Source organism: Vombatus ursinus, unplaced genomic scaffold, assembly GCF_900497805.2.
Source record: "Vombatus ursinus unplaced genomic scaffold, bare-nosed wombat genome assembly UNPS02014177.1, whole genome shotgun sequence".
Lineage (NCBI taxonomy): Eukaryota > Metazoa > Chordata > Mammalia > Diprotodontia > Vombatidae > Vombatus > Vombatus ursinus.
Window position 1 is genome coordinate 1,045,376 of NW_020953955.1, and position 18,206 is coordinate 1,063,581.

Here is an 18,206-nt window from a genome sequence, read left to right on the forward strand (position 1 = left end):
TGAGCTGGGGAGGGCCTGAGGCCTCTTTCCATCTATAGACATACAGTACTTCTCTCTCCTCCCATGCTTCCAGTTAGGGAAAAAAAGAGCAAGACCTGACTTCAGTTGGTTAGTGCCACTTGAATGTCACTGTCACCATTTCCAGGTCCAGAGGCAATCAAAAAGGATGCTCTTTGTAATGTCATTAGCAGAATAAAGTCACTTACCAGATATAGCCTCTTGACTCCATTCTTGGGTCTCAGCCATTTCATGGGCTCCCTCAGCAGACAACCAAAATTATCAGGGCTCTTCTCTAAGGCTAATGTTGTAAACCTATGGACAGCCTTTCTAATTGTTCTGTGAAGTCATTTCATTGTGCTCCAAAACCATTTCTATAAAGTTTGAAACAACTTATAACAGTTGCTAACATTTAGAGAAAGATTTGGGCAGCTACGTGGTATAGTCAATAGAGTGCTGGGCCTGGAGTCAGGAAGACCTGAGTTCAAATCCTACCTCAGTCACTGGTTGTGTGACTCTAAGCAAGTCACTTCACCTAGTTTGTCTTGGTTTTGAGCTGGAGTTGGAAATGGCAAATCACTCCAGCATTTTTTTCAAGAAAACTCCCAAAGGGGTCATGAAATGTCAGACATGACTGAAAAAAGAACTAAACAGCAAAAATAGGGAGATTTAAGGTTTGGGAAGTGTTTTATATATGTTAGCTCACAGGTTCTGAAATATTAGTATTATATTTAATAACATGAATTTGAAAATAATGATTAATAATTGATATTATTTGCATTTACTAATATTAAAGTGGACAACTAGATAGCACAGTGAATAGAGTGCTAGGCCTCGAGACAGGAAGACTTATTTTTCCAAGTTTAAATCTGGCCTCAGACACTGACTAGCTAGATGATCTTGAGCAAATCACTTAATCCCGCCTGCCTCAGTTTCCTCATGTTCAAAATGAGCTGGAAAAGGAAATGGTGAAACCACTTCAATATCTTTTCCAAAAAAAACTCCAAATTGTGTCATAAAGAGTCAGACATGACTGAAACCAAGGAACAACAACAACAATAATATTAATATTAACATAGTAAAGATAATTATCATTACCTTTAAATCCAGAACGAGACTGGCAAAAAATAGAAGTTCTTTGAAAAACTGTAGGGTTCTACACAAAGGTAAGATAGTTAAAGTCATATTCTGTAGGCCTGTGAGGGACCTTAGACATCACTGATTCCAACTGCCTCATTTTAAATGTGGGAAAATGGACTATCAAAGAGCATAAGTGATTTATCCTAGTTAACAAAGGGAATAAAAAAGACCCAATTTCCACTGAGAACCACTGACTTCACATCCACTGTCCATTCTACAATATCATGTCTTCATCATGGAATGGGAGGAGATGTTGGGCACACATGTGCGTCTCCTCCATTATCTCTAAAAACTGCTATTTCAGATGATTACCACTAAGTTAATGCTAAGTTCTCATGTATCACAATCAATATTCCCATTTTATATTTTTCTGCAGACCAATTAAACATATCCCTGAAAATGGCAAAATCTATTGGAAGAAAATTAGTTATTTAGCATATTGTTATATTATAGTTCAGGCTGTTAACTCTATCTGTATCAGAATTTCTTTCTATTAATATAAATAGATGTTTCAGCCAGAACTTATTTTCTTAGAGCTTTCATGGGATACTGTGAAGTAAAGTGACTTGTTGAGTGATCTATGTGTCCTAATGTGTGATATTCTTTAATGGTGATGAAGATGATGATGATGATGATGATGATGATGATGGAGCAGGTTTCTTTCTATGGGCAGATTTTTCTGGCTCCCTCCTCAGGAGGCAGACTTCATGGTGGCAAACTCTTATCTGGCCCAAGGATGGGTGAAGGGCATGGCCAAATGCCAAGCTTGATCAGTGTGCAGTCAAGAACCTGAGTTCCACACTCAACTCTGCCACTTTCTGTGACCTTAATGAAGTCGTTTCCCTTCTCTAGGCCTCAGCTTTCCTTTGTGAGAAAAGGGAATTGGAATACAGAACCTCTAAGGTGCCTGTCAGCTTTATTCCATAATCCTATTATGCTATATTCCCTAAGTAAACAATTGCTACAATGAGGGATACACAGGGAGCACAGGGTGTCACTTTAAAAGAGGCTAAGTCTGTTTATAAAAAGTTTGTATTTTAATCCGCATTTGTTCTCTTGGGTGTAGAGTCTAAAAAACACCCAATAGTGATATGGACCCAATCAATCAGTCAGTTGACAAGCATTTATTTAGCACATATATGAAGTTGAAGAAACTAAGAAAGGATAAATTGTGACTCCTACCCTCCTCCTTCACAGATTCTCAGAAGCTGCCTTTTTGCTTATGGCTTTTTTCAGAGCATTGTTGACATCCTTGTTCCTTAAGGTATAAATGATGGGGTTGAGGAGGGGAGTGACAAAGGTGTAGACTAAGGCAAGATGCCAATCTTCATCTGCAGGGGTGCTTGATGGGGGCCTAAAGTAGACCAGGCTGCCACAACCATATTGTAGCAGCACCACAGTGAGATGGGAAGAGCAGGTGGAGAAGGCTCTCTGGCGCCCCTCTGATGAAGGGATGTACAAGATGGTGATGGTAATGAAGACATAGGAGATGCAGATGAGCAGGAAGGGGGCGGTCAGCACAAGGATGCTTATTACATAGAGGACAGCCTGTGGCACCCGAGTGTCAGCACAGGCCAGGTGGAGTACAGGTGGTATATCACAGAAGAAATGATTGATCTCTAGAAAGTGTCCACAGAAGGGCAGGGTAAAGACCAATGATGTGAGTGGCAGGGAAAGGAAGAGAGCCAGGCCCAGGGAACCAGCCACCATTTGGGTACACAGCTGTGGGCTCATGATGAGAGGGTATTGCAGGGGATGGCAGATGGCCACATAACGGTCATATGCCATGACAGCCAGTAGGAAACAGTCAGTGCTACCAAGGGTGGCAAAAAAGAACATCTGGGTGGCACAACCAGTCAATGAGATGGGTTTCCTGGCCCCACTGATGTTGGAGAGCATCAGTGGTACCAATGTAGTGGTGTAGCAGATCTCCAGGAAGGACAGGCTGGACAAGAAGAAATACATGGGGGTATGCAGGGAGATGTGCGTGTACACAGCCCAAATAATGGCAGTGTTTCCACAGAGAATCATTACATAGAGAAAAAGGAAGGAGCAGAAGAGAAGGCCCTGGATCTTGGGGGAAGAGGAGAGCATTCGGAATATAAACTCAGTGGGGCCAGATTGGTTGAGATGAGTAGTACCAGCAGAAGACATGTTACCTATCAAAGAAAAAGAGAAAGTCAAGTCCTATTAATGGATATTCCTGATAATATCAGTAAGTCTTAATTTTGTTTCTAAAAGCATAGATTGATAGAATTTTGAACTTTCAACATTTATTAAGGATCCATTGGCAGAAGTAATTTTACGTCTTTGTCCATCAATTTCATTGGTTTGTGGAGGGAGTGAAATTTGATGACCTCTATGGCACCACCTTTATCTTGCATTCTAATGATGTATATTACCAGTGCAAAACTCTCTGTGTTTACTCTCCCAACCCTATGCTTGAAAAGGCAAATTGAATCTCCACAGGTCAGTTCACCCGCATTCTAGGGGTAAGCCTAAGTGGTTGTGATTTTAACATCTTTGCTCATGAGCTCCCATTCTGAGAGATCTTCCCAATATTAATTAACCAGTGTATGTTAATTTTATTTTATGGAGCCACATATACTGAGAAGATTTAGAAAAGATATAAATGAGAAAAAGCCTCTTCTAAAATCAAGAGGTACATTCTCCCTTCCATGTAATGCAGTCATTGAAGTGTGTAGACTCAAATTTAAAATATTCCCCTTCAAACCAGGGGCCTGCCCACCTTCATGCACTCTCCTTCACACACACCCACACCCACACCCACACCCAGACACACACACACACACACACACACAGACATATGCATGCACACACAGAGAAACATGCACAAGAAAAGTCTAGGGAGAGTTGATTCCAACTTCATTGACAAAGATACTGAGGAAGTCAATAGAGGGTGTAAGTCATCAAGTGGTACCTTCTGGGTCTGGACGTCCTTGTCAATACTGGCATATCCACCAACATAACTTCTGGGAGTGACATAGTGAATGGATTTTGAGCAAGCTTCCTAGCTCAGTTGGGCCAGCGTGTTGTACGATGAGGTCTATTGGCTCCTGGAGCAATGCGATGCTGGCCTGGGTCAAGTTAGCTGATTACTACTGCTACCAGCTATAGTACTCCCTGCTACTGTCACCAGTAGCTCAGGACACTTGAGATGGTTCTTCTGATCTTTTGAATTTCACAAATTTCTCACCTGATTGATTCTTTCTCCAGATTAACATTCACCTAAGAAGAGGAAATAAGAAACTACAAAAAAAGCACCATGCCTTTGGTGTCTCAAAGAGATCAGGTGAATATTCTAAGAATGAAAATGTGTAAAAGAAAAAATACCTATACACAGACTATTTCCATTTTGCAGAGGAAAAGACTGACTGTCAGAGAAGATGCGGGACTTTGTTCAAGGCCATCTAACTGGGAAATTCTGGAGGCAGGATTTCAGTCTACTTCTGATTCTAAGACAAGTACAGTAAACTTCTCCTCATAGGGCTAAAAGGGTGAAGACATAGCAGAAACAACAGAAGCAGAAGAAAGGAAGAGGAAAAAGAAGAGGAAGAGAAGTGTGGAGGAGGTAGGAGAATAGTTGTTACTATACCCCCCTTGGGCTCCCTCACCCAGCTGCCACTCATACTGGAAGTTAAGGTCTGTAGGGAGTGGCTGACCTCTTCTCTCCTCGAGATAGTAGCCTTGAGGGGTTGGGGTTTCCAGTAATCTTGCTCATGAGTCACCATCTACTAGGTCCCTCTTGTTAACAAGGCAGTTGACAGTTGATTAGATTTCACAAAAGGGTGTTTACTGGTAAGGGAGAGCAAGAACAGTTGTTCTAAAATAATTCCCTCAAACCAGAGGACATTCTTCCCTTGCATACACACGTGCCTTTGAGGAGAGTCCAAATTTAAATAATAATTATAACAATAATGATGTTAATAATAAAGCTAGTGCCTTAAGGTTTGCAAAGCAGTTTATGCGTATGATCTTATTTTGTCCTCCCCAAACCATTGGAGGTAGGTACTATTATTATTCCCATTTTACAGATGAAAAAATGAGGCAGGCAGAGGTTAAGTGACTTGCCTAAGATCACAGAGTTAATGAGTGTGTTTGGTTGAATTTGTACTCAGGTCTTCCTGACTCCAGGTTCAGCTTTCTCTCCAGTGCCCCACTCAGCTTTGATTCAAAGATAGCCAAGCACACGTAAAAAAAAAAAAAAAAAAAAAAAAAAAACACACGAGATTCCCAGGTAGCTCTCCACTTCTGGCCCCAGAATCCTTTCTTGCAATGATAATCATTCCAGTTCTTAAAGATCACTGTCACATTTTACCAAGGTCATATGTTTCAAGCACATGTCTAGGAGTCAAAAGACCTTAGTCTCAGACCCTTTTCTACATCTTACCAGCAGTGTCACATTGGACAAATCACTTTTCCTTCCCAGTGCTCAATTATCTAAACAACAGTTGGAATAGATTATCCACACGGTCTCTTTTAGTATTTACCCCTGTCATCCTGTGATAGCAGCATTTTTTTGCTCCTTGGAAAGATGAATGGATAGCAGCATATATTTGGATCCAAGTAGGTCTCTCCGCACCCAATAGGGCACATAGACTTAACTTAGCTATTACTATGGAGGGCATTACCATCCTCCTTGTCATCCAGGGTTCCAATATAGATGTTTATCAACTATTCCTCATTTTCTCTCACTCCCTAGACCCAATTATTTGCCATGTCTCATCATTTCTTCCTTCCTAACATCTATTGCACATGCCCCCTTTATTCCTCTGACACTGCCACCACCTGGATACAGGCCACATCTCCATACGCCCAGGCTACTGCAGTAGCCTGCTAGCTGCTCTCCCTGTCACAAGTCTCTCCCCATTCCAACCCCACATCCACTCAGTTGCAAAAATGACCTTCCCAAACCTCAGTTCCAACCATGTCGCCCCTTTTGCCTCTCTCCGCTCAATCAACTCCAGTGGCTTCCAATTGTCTCCAGAATTAAATATAAAATCCTCTTTTTAAAAAACTACTTTTATCTTCATCGCTTTTTACCTTTCCAGTCTTCATACACAATATACTCTCCCATTTATTTGTGATCCAGTTACATTGTCCTCCTTCCCATTCCTCGCACAAGACACTTCATCTCCCAACTTACAGCATTTTCCCTGGCTGTCCCTCAAGCCTGGAACGCTCTTCCTCTCCTCACCTCTGCCTCCTGGCTTCTCTGGATTTCATCACATTAAATAACGCTGAAGAAATTGATAGTGAAGCATGGCTTCCACCTTTCACCACTCATAGTAAACAATTGATGTAGAATGAGGTATGTGCTATAAGACATATAAAATACATTGATTTTTTTGCTTGACTAAACTAGTTTGTTTTAGGAAGGTTTCTATTGTGGTAGGGAGGAAGTCATTGAGAAATGATGGTGATGTATAACAGGGGAAAGAACACCAACCACATTCTTTTTAAAGAAAATCCTGTCCTTTAGATGTAGTGCACGAGACATAAAAGGGAAATGCTTCAGTTCCACTAATTATTCAGAGCACCAGTGATAATCTTAGTTTTTTTTAAACTACACCCCAGGGGCAGCTAGGTGATGCAGTGGATAGAAAACCAGCTCTGGAGTCAGGAGGACATGAGTTCAAACCCGGCCTCAGACACTTAACAGTTATTAGCTGTTTGACCCTGGGCAAGTCACTTAACCCCAATTGCCTCACCAAAAAAAATGGTGTAAAAAACAAAAACAAAACCAAAACTACACTCCAAAGGACTGTCATGCTCCTTTGACCTAAGATTCAAGATTCCTGGGTTAAGATCTCAACTCTGTTACTAACTAGCTGTGTGATTTTGGGCAAATTGTTTCCCCTCTCTGAGCCCCAGTATCCCTGCCTAGAAATGAGGAACGAAGGCTCTATACTCGTTAAGGTCTCTTTTAAAACCCTTGGATTTCCTGACCCATATTCCGCCTAATCTTCCTGATGATAAAGCAACAGGGTTGTCCAAATCCATGGTGCCTGGCATGTAGGAAGAACTTGATGAATATTTGTTGAACTGAACTGATCTAAAGGAAGCTTCAGTATAACAAAGATTGCCTGAGTCTGTCCAAGTGGTGGCTTCAAAGAATTATGAAGACTATGGGATATTTCCCCTCCACACTTAAAGTTCATCAATTTAGGACTTATTGAACATTAGGAAGACATGCCAGACAATGAACTGGTTCCCAGGAAATGTGCAAAGACCCTGAGGAAGGCTCTCTATGCATTGGATAGCTCTACTGTTGAGGGTTTATGACAGGATGTGAGCAAAAATGACACATGATGAAAAGGCATGCCTGGTATTTCATCTGAACATGTAGAGGTGAATTCCTCAGCATGGCGTTAGAGCAAAGAATTCTGGGTTTGGAGTCAGAGGCTGTGGGTTCAAATACCAGTTCTGCCTGAATTTTCTCATTTGTAAATGAAGGAGTTGATCTATGTGACTTCTAAAGTCCCTTCAGAGTTCTAGATATATCATTTTATGATTTTATAAGATCAGAGATCCTTGAATTATCTTCTGGACAATGGACCAGTGACTCTGGTTTTAGACCCTTCTAAGAAGAACCAAGTTTTTAGCAACCTAATGAGACACAAGTGCCCTCGGTCCTGTGCTCAGGGAATCAGATTTCTCATTAGTAAAGCTAGACTTGACTATTCAGCTGCCTCTGGACAGGTGGACTTAATTTCATTGGGCCCAAGTGTACACAGGATTAGCTAGAGGTTGGAGCTTTTACAAGGGCTGTCTGTTCTGCCTAAGGAGCTGTCCATTGAACCCTTAACAAATATTTATTGAATGCTTATCATAAGTTCTCCAACCTGGGCAGTGCTGCATGGGATACGGAGGAGAAGATGACGGTCCTGTCCCAAGGATCATGAGTCATATAACATCTGAGCTGGGAGGGACTCTAGAGGATAGTGCTGAAAGGAACATTGGAACACAGAACATGGAATGCACCAGAGCTGAAGTCAAGCCAGCAAGCATTTATTAAGTGCCTACTATGCACCAAGAACTGCACTACATGAAGAGTAGCTTAGACATTGCATCCAAATTCCTCATTTTACTGTAGAAAAACCTGAGACGCAGAAAGGACGAGTGATGTAGCAAGTTGGCAGCAGAGCTGAGTATAGAACTGAGGCATAAATAACATTGATTTTCCTATCCTTGAAGAGGCAAGATTAGTGCACACCAAATAGTTACAGTGTGGCATAGTGGAAAGAGCTGGGACCCAGGTTGATCATGAGTCAACTCTGTGACTTTAGGAAAGCAACTCAATGGTCCTGGACCTCAGTGTCCTTTTTTTGTAAAATGAGAGAGTGATCAATAATGAGCTTGAAGATATCCACTGCCTCTTCAGTAATCACCACCACAATTTAAATTTATATTGCTTTTAGGTTTGCAAAATGATTTATATATTTAAAATAATTCAATTAATATATGACATCTATGAAATCCTTTCTGCACAAAGATCGAGTATAAGTAGACAAGATATTTGATGGATCCTTCTAAGAAGATGATGCCAGAAAAGCTTAGTTCTGGGGCAGGACACCAGATTTGCAGTTGGAGGATATTGGGTTCAATCTCATCCTTGCTCAAGAAAGTCACTTCTCTTCTATAGACCTCAGGTCTCTCCTCATAAAATAAGATGGCTGTATTAGATCTCTGGTTCTTAACTTGAGGTCTGTGAACTATTTTTTCCATATTTCAATACATTATTTCAATATAAGTGGTTTGTGCTCCATCTCTATTTATTTTATTTGATGCATTTAAACATATGATTTTGAGGAGTCAGAAGTCCATTAGCTTTACCAGGCTGCTGGTTCCATGATACTAAAAAAGGTTAAGAACCCCTGGGCTAGAGGATTTCTAACAACCCGTCCAGTTTTAAAATCTATGATCCTTAGCTATACAATGAAATGAAAATAAAGGGAAAAGTCATATGCCTTACCACCATCCAGTGCCTGTGACTCCATGAGCCATCTAGCAAAAGGCTTGATCCAAAGACTGTCTTGGACATACAAGGCTTTGGCTGCAGTCCTCTCAGAAATTATACCTATTCCCTTTCACTCCTTTGCTTTGAGTTGAATGGAATGTGGGCCCATGGCTTTCCAAGAGAGCAGGGTTTTCTGGAAGGGAGAGACCTTGACTGGTGCTTCAGTTCTGTGCCTTGGCTTTCTGGCTGGATTTCATTCAGATGAGAAAAGACTTAAGTGCCCTTCATTGCCTGAGGACCTTAGAGAGTTGACACCTTTGGTATAAAGAGGGTGGCCAGGGGTATCATTGTCTTCCTAGATGTAGTCCAGGGTGTGCCCCAAATTAGGTACCCCAATAAGTACAAGTTCATGTATGTCCATTCATAGTCCTGCCCTGGCTACTTTGGCAGGATTATTTAGTGTCTTTGAATACTCTCTTAGGGGAATGGTTTGCTGAAGCACAGAAGTTTTCCCAATGGATCTCTCTAAGTGAATCATAATCAAGATTAATGGGCACTCAGATCCTCTTTGTGATGTGGAACCACAACTGCTATCTAGGGACCTACAGGAGGGACTCTCACTCTTCTGTCCTCTCTTCCCTTCCATTAGGAACTTCCTGGGGCCATGTTTCAGGATATCTTAGTAGTAGGAAGTGGTAAAAGCATGAGTTTAGACCAGCAGTGGCAAGAGGCCCATATTGGGAATCAGGAGAGTGGGGCTAAAGTCCAAGTTCTGCCACTGAACAAACTGTGTAACCCTGGGATAAGTCACTAAGTTCTTCTGGTTGGATGAAGATGGAGTGAGCCCCAAGTGTAGGCATGGGGCCTTCTTTTCAACCATGCCATTTGGCCTTCTTTTCAACCAACATTTATTAAACACTTATTATTGGACAGTCAGAGAAAGTAAAACTCAAATGTATCTTCAAGGAGTTTATGATCTAATCTTATGCTGGATTAAGCTCATCCTTTTTCACAGAGACTGGTTGACTTTTTTGAGTTAAAATTCCAGCTCCCAAGGGATGTGGCAGGGCCAAAATAGGGTAACAACACAGGCTTACATTGTCTCTCAGCTTCTTCATCTGTGAAATGAGGCATTTGGACAAGAGGATTCCTAAAGTGCCTTCTAGCTCATTATAAAGACTATGATCCTATGAGGGTGATAGGAAAGGACAGTAGAAAAAAAAAAGAATACTGGATTTGGAGTCAGAGGACCTGGGTGCAGATCCTGCCTACTATTTACTTTCTATATCCATCTTCCATCCAGCTGTTAGATGGATCTTCCTAAAGCATGGATCTGACCAGTCACAACCTCCCCACATTTAAACACCAGCAGCTCCCTATTATCTCCAGGATCCAATATAAAATCTTCTGTTTGGTTTTCAAAGTCCCTCATCACCTTCCCCTCTCCCCCAACTTTTCCAGTCATCTTACACCTTCTTTACACTCCTCTCTCTACTATTCTGTCCAGTGAAACTGGTTTCCTCATTGTTCTTTGCACATGACTATCCATCTCCCAACTTTGAGCATCTTCATGGGCTGTCCTCCATGCCTGCCTGGAATGCTCTCCCTCCTCGTCTCTGCCTTCTGGCTTCCCTGGCTTCCTTCAGGTCTCAGCTAAAGTTCCATCTTCTGCAAGAAGCCTTTCCCAGGCCTCCTTAATCTTTGTGCCTTCTGCTCACACTGTCCCAGATTGATCCTGCACTTCTTTATATGCACTTCTTTGCATATTGTCTTCTCCTTTAGACTTTGAGTTCCTTGAGAGCAGATACTGTTTTTTGCCTCTCTTTGTATTTCCAGTGCTTAACATATTGCCTATAGTAGGCACTTAATAAATACTAATCAATTTACTAATTTTTCTAGGTGACCTTGGGTAGTCCCTTAAGTTCTCTTGACCTAAATTTCCCCATTTGTGAAATGAGGGGGTTGGACTAGGCCAGTGGTGTCAAATTGAAATAGAAGTGGGTCCACTAAAGTGTCCATAAGGATCTCTAAGAGCTGTATGTTGACCTAGAAACATAAAATGACTGAACAACAAGGTCCCTTCTATTTCCAAATCTGTAATCTTGAGAACTACTTTACCATTATCTCCGATATTGAAAAAAAAACCCAACAAAGACAAATACCATTCCTAGGTCCTTACAAGGTATTGGTGGTGAAATGTAAATGTTTCAATACGGTAGACACACTGTGGGACATCTCTAGTCATGGCCACTTTTTATTCAGCTGGTTGAAAGGCTTACTTATGCCTTTTACATACCAGAGAATATCTTCAGTGGTGTATGAATGTTTGGGTTAACATATTCACAGGCCATTTGCCCTCAATACATGAAAGAAAAAGAAAGAGGATGGTACTGGACCCTTCCATAGCTAGATAAGCAGCAGTATTGCTCCTGCTTGAGACTCAAGAAGAAAGAAGTCAGTGCTTAAAGTCAGGAGCCCTGGGATCATCCCTGGCTTTAATACTTTTCAACTGTATGACCCTTGGCAAGTGATTAGACCTTTATGATTTCAATTTCCTCATTTGTAATTCTACAAATTTGGCTTTCCATATTAATTGTGCCTATTGCGTCTGAGGTACAGGGTTAGGAACTGGGAAATACACAGATGAAAAAGTGACACAGAGACCTAATGGTTGTGGGAGGTTGGGTATACCATGTACCCAAGTGAGTGTGATGCAAGGAGGCATATGAGAGGAATCAAGGAAAGAGACTAAGTCCAATAAGAAAACTTGTGGACAGAGAGGTCACTGTCAGTTGAGGCAATCTGGGAGAATTTCCTATAGGAGGTACTCCTTGATTTAGGCTTTTGAGAAAAAGAATTCAATAGTTACTGAGGATGAGGAAGTGAATTCTAGGCTGGAAAGTGGGATTGTGGTAGAGGAAGGCAAGGCAAAACCAGCCATTACTCCAGTTTGGTTAGGATATCACAAAGTAGGAACACTTTGAAATAGGGCTGATAATAATCTAAACCAATTCCCAATGCATAAAGAGAGGAATTCCCCTCAGGGTGAAGCAGCTGAAATAGTGAGAATTGATCAGAAATAAATAATGTCATTTATTACATTAGCTTAACAAATACTTTGAATGTATGGTTTCATTTGATTTCCACACAACCTTTGAAATTGGGAAATTACTTATAAACATTTATTTTTAAAATTAACAAGCATTTATATATTTTCACTCCCTCTCATCCCCAAATGGAAAAAAAGAATAGTAAAACCCTTGTTAACAAACTCTCTCTCTCTCTCTCTCTCTCTCTCTCTCTCTCTCTCTGTCTCTCTGTCTCTCTCCTCTCTATCCATCCATCCATCCATCCACCCATCTTTCTATTCATCCAAAACATATTACCATGTCCAAAAATATATGTCCCATCTTGCATCTTGAGACCATCAGCTCTCCGTTAGGAGGTAGATAGAATGCTTCATCATCATTCTGCTGTAGTTATGATTGGTCTATCACATTCATTGGCATTTGTAAGCCTTTCAAAGTTGTTTCTCTTTGTAATGCTCTTTTTCTGCTTTTGCTCATCTTAATCTAAGTATTTTTTTTCACCATTTTACATATAAAGAAACTGAAGCTTAGAGGTGAAGTGACTTACTCAGGGTCAAGTATCTAGCAATTATAAGTTGTCACATCAAGCTTTCTCACAACTCTAGGGAAATGGATAATTACCTATAAAATTAAAAGTCCAATATATTGATCAAATAATGCATAGGGATTTTAAATAGTTGAATACAAGGAAAAGACCAAACCAAAAATGAATTTCCCTTGAGGTGGTCAGGGAACAGGGCTCAGATGAGTTAAGAAGTGTATTCTATTGAATGTTCAATGATGGCTCTGTCAGGATGCTTTTTGTTACATCAAGCCTATATCGATCAATCAAACAACATTCATTTATTAGGCACCTGTTATATGCCAAGCACTGGTGCTGGTGAACAGAAAGATAAAGTGAAATATGTTCTTTCATTCAAGGAACTTACATTTTGTCAGAAGAGGTAAAATTCATATAAAAATATATGCAAAAGAATTAGGAGACAGTTTGGGTAGGGACAAAATTATAGATGTGCCTCTTTTCAATTTCAACTTATTGTCCTAAATTCTGCCCTCTGAGGCCATGTATAGAAATGTAAGATCATAGATTTATGGTTAGAAGGTAACTTAGAGGCAACTGAGTACACTATTATTTTACAGGTGAGGTAACTGAGACATTCAGTAATTTGCCCAAAGTCACACAGAATGTTACATGACATCCTCAATTAGATCCATGGTTACCCCAAAGAAATTAGCTCCATTAATAATAATAATTAACTGCAATGTTAAAATTTACACTTTGGACCAAATTGACATCCCTGTAGCAAATTATAGAAAAGACTTACAATAGATAGATGCCATTGGATTTGCCGAGTGTAGCCAAAAGTGGTTTACCTTTGGATCAGGGAGGCTCATATTCCTGAGTTCAAATCTGGCCTCAGACACTTACTAGCTGTGTGACCCTGGGTATGTCACTTAACCCTGTTTGCCTCAGTTCCTCATTGGTAAAATAAACTGGAGAAGGAAATGGTAAATCACTCCAGTATTTCTGCCAAGAAAACCACTAATGGGATCACAAAGAGTTGGATGCAACTGCACAAAAAAAGCCAACTTCAGTTAAACATTGCTTTGCATAAAAATTACCCTTAGAGTAAGGCAATGAAGATTGCTTTCAACCTGAAAATACAACATGGTCCTATAGTTGGAAAGGAATTCTTGAGCTCATACATTAGTAAGAATAGATTCTACAGCTCATAGGGTGGGGCAGAGCCAAGATGACAGAGAAAAGGCAGGGATTTACCTGATCTCTCCCAAATCCCTCTTCAAACAACTCTAAAATAATGCTTCAAAACAAATTCTGGAGGGCAGAATCAGCAAAAGGTCAGGCTGAAACAATTTTCTAGCATGAGACAATTTCAAAGTTCAGTAGAAAAGATCTGTCACACCAGAGTGAGAGTGAAGTTCAGCCCAAAGGAGGCAAGTCTCTGGCAAGCCAGTGGCAGGCTACACCTCATCAAGCAAGCAGCAGGCCTTGGGGGCAACTGAGTTAGCAGCACTGGCTTACAGAGTTCTCAGCCTACAGACAGTATGGAGATCTACAACTGGTCAGCAAAAGATTACAGGGTCCCTTTGCTGGAACTGGGTACAGGACTCTGTTGCAATGCCCATATACGGATCCAGGCTGAAGTCTTGGGTCGTAGCCCCAGGGCAACGAGGAGCATTAACACACCAGAGACTGTGACCATAAGAGAGTGGAGACCTTGGTCACAATTCCGGGGTGAAAAGAATGCTTATGGTCACTCGCAGATCAGAGTATAGGCCAAGAGAGAAGGAAACAAACCTCTCTTAGATCACACCATCTTGCAAGAATTAAAAACTTAAAGACCTTCAGAAATATCATGGAGTTACAGTCTGGATCATGCAAGATTTAACAGTTTCTACATTAGAGGATCAGAGGGATTGGAATACGATATTTCAGAGGGCAAAGCAGCTAGGATTACAGCCAAGCATTCCTGATGAAAAGATCAGAGCTAAATGGAAAATATGAATTTCAAATATAAGACTCAAGAGAAGCATAACAAGGTAAACAGGAAAAAGAAATTATAAGGAATACAATAAGGCTAAACTGTTTACATTCCTACATGGGAAGATGATACTTGTAACTCCTAAGAAATTTGTCGTTATTAGTGTGGTTAGTAGTGTGCATAGACAGAGGGCATAGATGTTAACTGAATAAGATGGGATAACAGTGAAAAACATTTTTTTACAGTGGCTTTCTCTGATAAAAGTCTCATTTCTCAAATATATAGAGAATCGAGTCAAATTTATAAGAATGAAAGTTATTCCTGAATTTATAAATGGTCAGAGGATATGAACAGTTTTCAGATGAAGTAAACAAGCCTATCAATAGTCACATGAAAAAAATGCTCTAAATCACTATTGATTAGAGAAATGCAAATTAAAACAACTCTGAGGTACCACTTATCAGATTGGTTAAAATTGGTTAAAAATCAAACTTATCAGATTGGTTAAAATTAAAGAAAAGAAAAATAACAATTACTGGACGGGGTGTGGGAAAATTGAAACACTAATGTACTGTTGGTGGAATTGTGAGCTGATATAATCATTCTAGAGAGCAATTTTGAACCATGCCCTAAAGGGCTATAAAACAGTGCATACCCTTGGACCCAGACAAACCACTACTAGGTTTATATTTTAAAGAGAAATAAAAACAAAAAAAGAAAAGGACCCTTATGTACAAAATAATTATGGTAGATGTTTTTGTGGTGGCTAAGAATTGGAAATTGAAGGAATGCCCAGCAATTTGGGAATGGCTGAATAAATTGTGGTATATGATTGTGATGGAATTCTATTGTCTATAAGAAATGACAAGCAGGATGTTCTCAGAAAAACTTGGAAAGACTTCGATGAACTGATGCAAAGAGAGATGAGCAGAATGAGGAGTACACAGTACACAGTAACAGCAATATTGTATAATGATCAAGCTCTTAGCTATTCACAGAAATATAGTGATCCAGGACAACTCCAAAGGATTTATCATGAAAAATGCTATCCACCTCCAGAGAAAGAACTGATGGGTCTGAATGCAGACTGAAGCAGACTTTAAAAATTTTTCTTTTTCCTTTTGGTCTGTATTTTCTTTCACAACATGACCAATATGGAAATATGTTTTGCATGACTTACATGTATCACCTTTATCAAATTGTTTGCCTTCTCAAGGAGGGGGGAAGGGAGGAGAGGGGGAAAGAATTTGGAACTCAAAATTAAAAAGAAGAATGTTCAAATTGTTTTTACATGTAATTGGGAAAAAGAAAACATTAAAACAGAATAGATTCTTCAACATATCATGTAATGGCTATCTATTCTCTGCTTAAAGAGACAGGTGATTGGGATCCAAGAGGGTGGGAGTGCATGAAACAAGAGAATTAAGTTCTGAATGAAATATATCTATTTACCTAGATTTGGATCCAGAGCCCTGGGGCACAATGAAGGTTGAAAAGGATAGGTCTTGTCTGTGAGTGAATGGATGGAAATGAACTTCCTGCATAACTTAGTGGTGCTGTGCACCTGCTTAAAGTCCTAACCTCCTAGTTCTTATGGAAACAGTATTTCTGGGGAGGAGGACAGGTGACTCTGTTTCATTTGTATGGTTTCATCTTTGTGGGAGTTAGGAGTGGGGACTGAAAAGTGAGTGATTGGGAGCTTTTGGAAGAACCAATGGCATCTACCTCTGAGGAGCCTCAATGGTCAGACCTTTGGTGGGCCAAGACTCCTTTCTCCATGTGGAAGAAGGGATGAGGATATGTAGATACAGCCAGCTGGAATCACTGATTAGTCAGTTATGTAACCTGTTCTCTGTCCTGGAATGTCTATAGAAATGCCCAGGTTCTGATTTGCATACTCCAGGTAATCATCAAAACCATGCCTGATGCCAAGATTTCTTCAAATCCCAGGTTAGGGGGATGGGGGGCTTGTGGTTCACCAGTCATGGTATGTAGCCTCTGGAACAAAAGGTATCCCACCAAGTCTAGGGCTTATTCTGCATGGCATACGGGATGTGATGCTTATCTTGGACCCTGGAAGACATGGATTTGAATCCTGCCTCTGACACCAGCTGTGTCATCAAGGGCAAGTCATTCAAAATCTCTTTGCCTCAGTTTCCTCATGGTTAAAATAGGAATAATAATACTCATGGTATCTATCTCATACAGTTATTATGATGTTTAAATAAAATAATGCTTTAAATGAAATTAAATGCTTTTCATAAAAGTATGAAAAATACTTTAGGTGACTTAAATTGTTATACAGATATATGAAGAATTATCTGTGTGACTCTGAGAAAGCAATTTAGCCCTTTGCAACCTCGGTTCCCTCATCTGTAAAATGGGAGTTAGAGGATTAGACTTTATGGTCCCTGAGTTCCCTTGTAGCTCTAAATCTAGATTCTGTGAAATGATAACAATATTTTCTAAACCTGCTATACAAATCTCAGATATTATTTTTCCTATTCAATTTTGGTGTATTCATTCAAAGGCACTTGAGGTCTGCTTTCTCTAGGCTGGTATTAGGCTCCAGTTTTGTGTATCTAATTCAGTATAAAACCCACAGGCACTACTTCCCCAAGCTACCCAATCTAGCTTGATGAGATCTAGTCTGGATTGCCTGTCTGGGACCAACTGGCCTGCTCCCAAACCAGAATTACTATTCATGTGCCAAATGGCAGTGAGAATATAATATTACTATTATCATAGAGTTTAGAACCGAAAGGGACCTCAGAGATCACTTACTGCAAACCCATCATTTTACATGTGGAGAAACTAGGCCCAGAAAGGGAGCCATTTATTTAAGTTCACACAAGAAACACAGAAGAGAGATAAGATTCAAACTCAGGTCCTAAATATTTATATCTTCTATTAGATCATAACCTCCAGGATGAAATATAAAGTCCTCCGTTCGGGCATTTAAAGTCCTTCAAAACCTGCCCACTATTTTTTCAGCATCCACACACTTTACTCCCTTGCAATGAACTCTGTTTCGATCCATTGTGACAGTGGCCTCTTTGTTGTTCCTCATCGAAGACATTTCAACTTCTAACAGTGCATTTTTACTGACTGTGCCTCATGCCTGGAATTCTCTTCTGTTCATCTCTGCCTCCTGATTTCCCTAGCTTCCTTCTCAGATAAAGTCCCATCTTCTGCGAGAAGCCTTTCCCAATCCCGCTAAATATTAACGCCTTCCCTCTGTTGATTATTTCTAGTTTATCCTTTATATAGCTTGTCTGTACATAATGCTCTGCATATTTTCTCCTTCTTTAGATTGTGAGACCCCTGAGAGCACTGACTGTCTTTTGTCTTTCTTTTTATCCCTAAAACTTAGCACAGTGTCTGACACATAGTAGACTTTTAATAAATGCTTGTTGACTTGTTTTTATACATCTCTCAGTGGGAAGAACACTATACATTAAAAAGAGGACTGCATTCGAATTCCAGATTGACCAG

General features: G+C 40.2%; 1 protein-coding gene across 1 annotated transcript; it reads right to left on the reverse strand.

The window, feature by feature from the left end:
* Window positions 1-2,328: 2,328 nt before the first annotated feature.
* On the reverse strand, window positions 2,329-9,158 carry LOC114041677 (olfactory receptor 10Q1-like). Its single transcript, XM_027860252.1, has 2 exons — window positions 9,134-9,158; window positions 2,329-3,296 (listed from the first exon to the last, which is right to left on the reverse strand). Exons 1-2 carry the CDS (start codon window positions 9,156-9,158, stop codon window positions 2,329-2,331), a joined length of 993 nt encoding a protein of 330 aa, XP_027716053.1.
* Between the last annotated feature and the right edge of the window lie 9,048 nt (window positions 9,159-18,206).

Excerpts from the sequence above, each read along its gene's own strand:
- LOC114041677 (XM_027860252.1), bottom strand. The coding sequence starts at position 9,158 with ATGGAGTCACAGGCACTGGATGGTG. Across the intron at positions 3,297-9,133 it reads GTCACAGGCACTGGATGGTG|GTAACATGTCTTCTGCTGGT; the intron begins GTAAGGCATATG and ends TTTCTTTGATAG.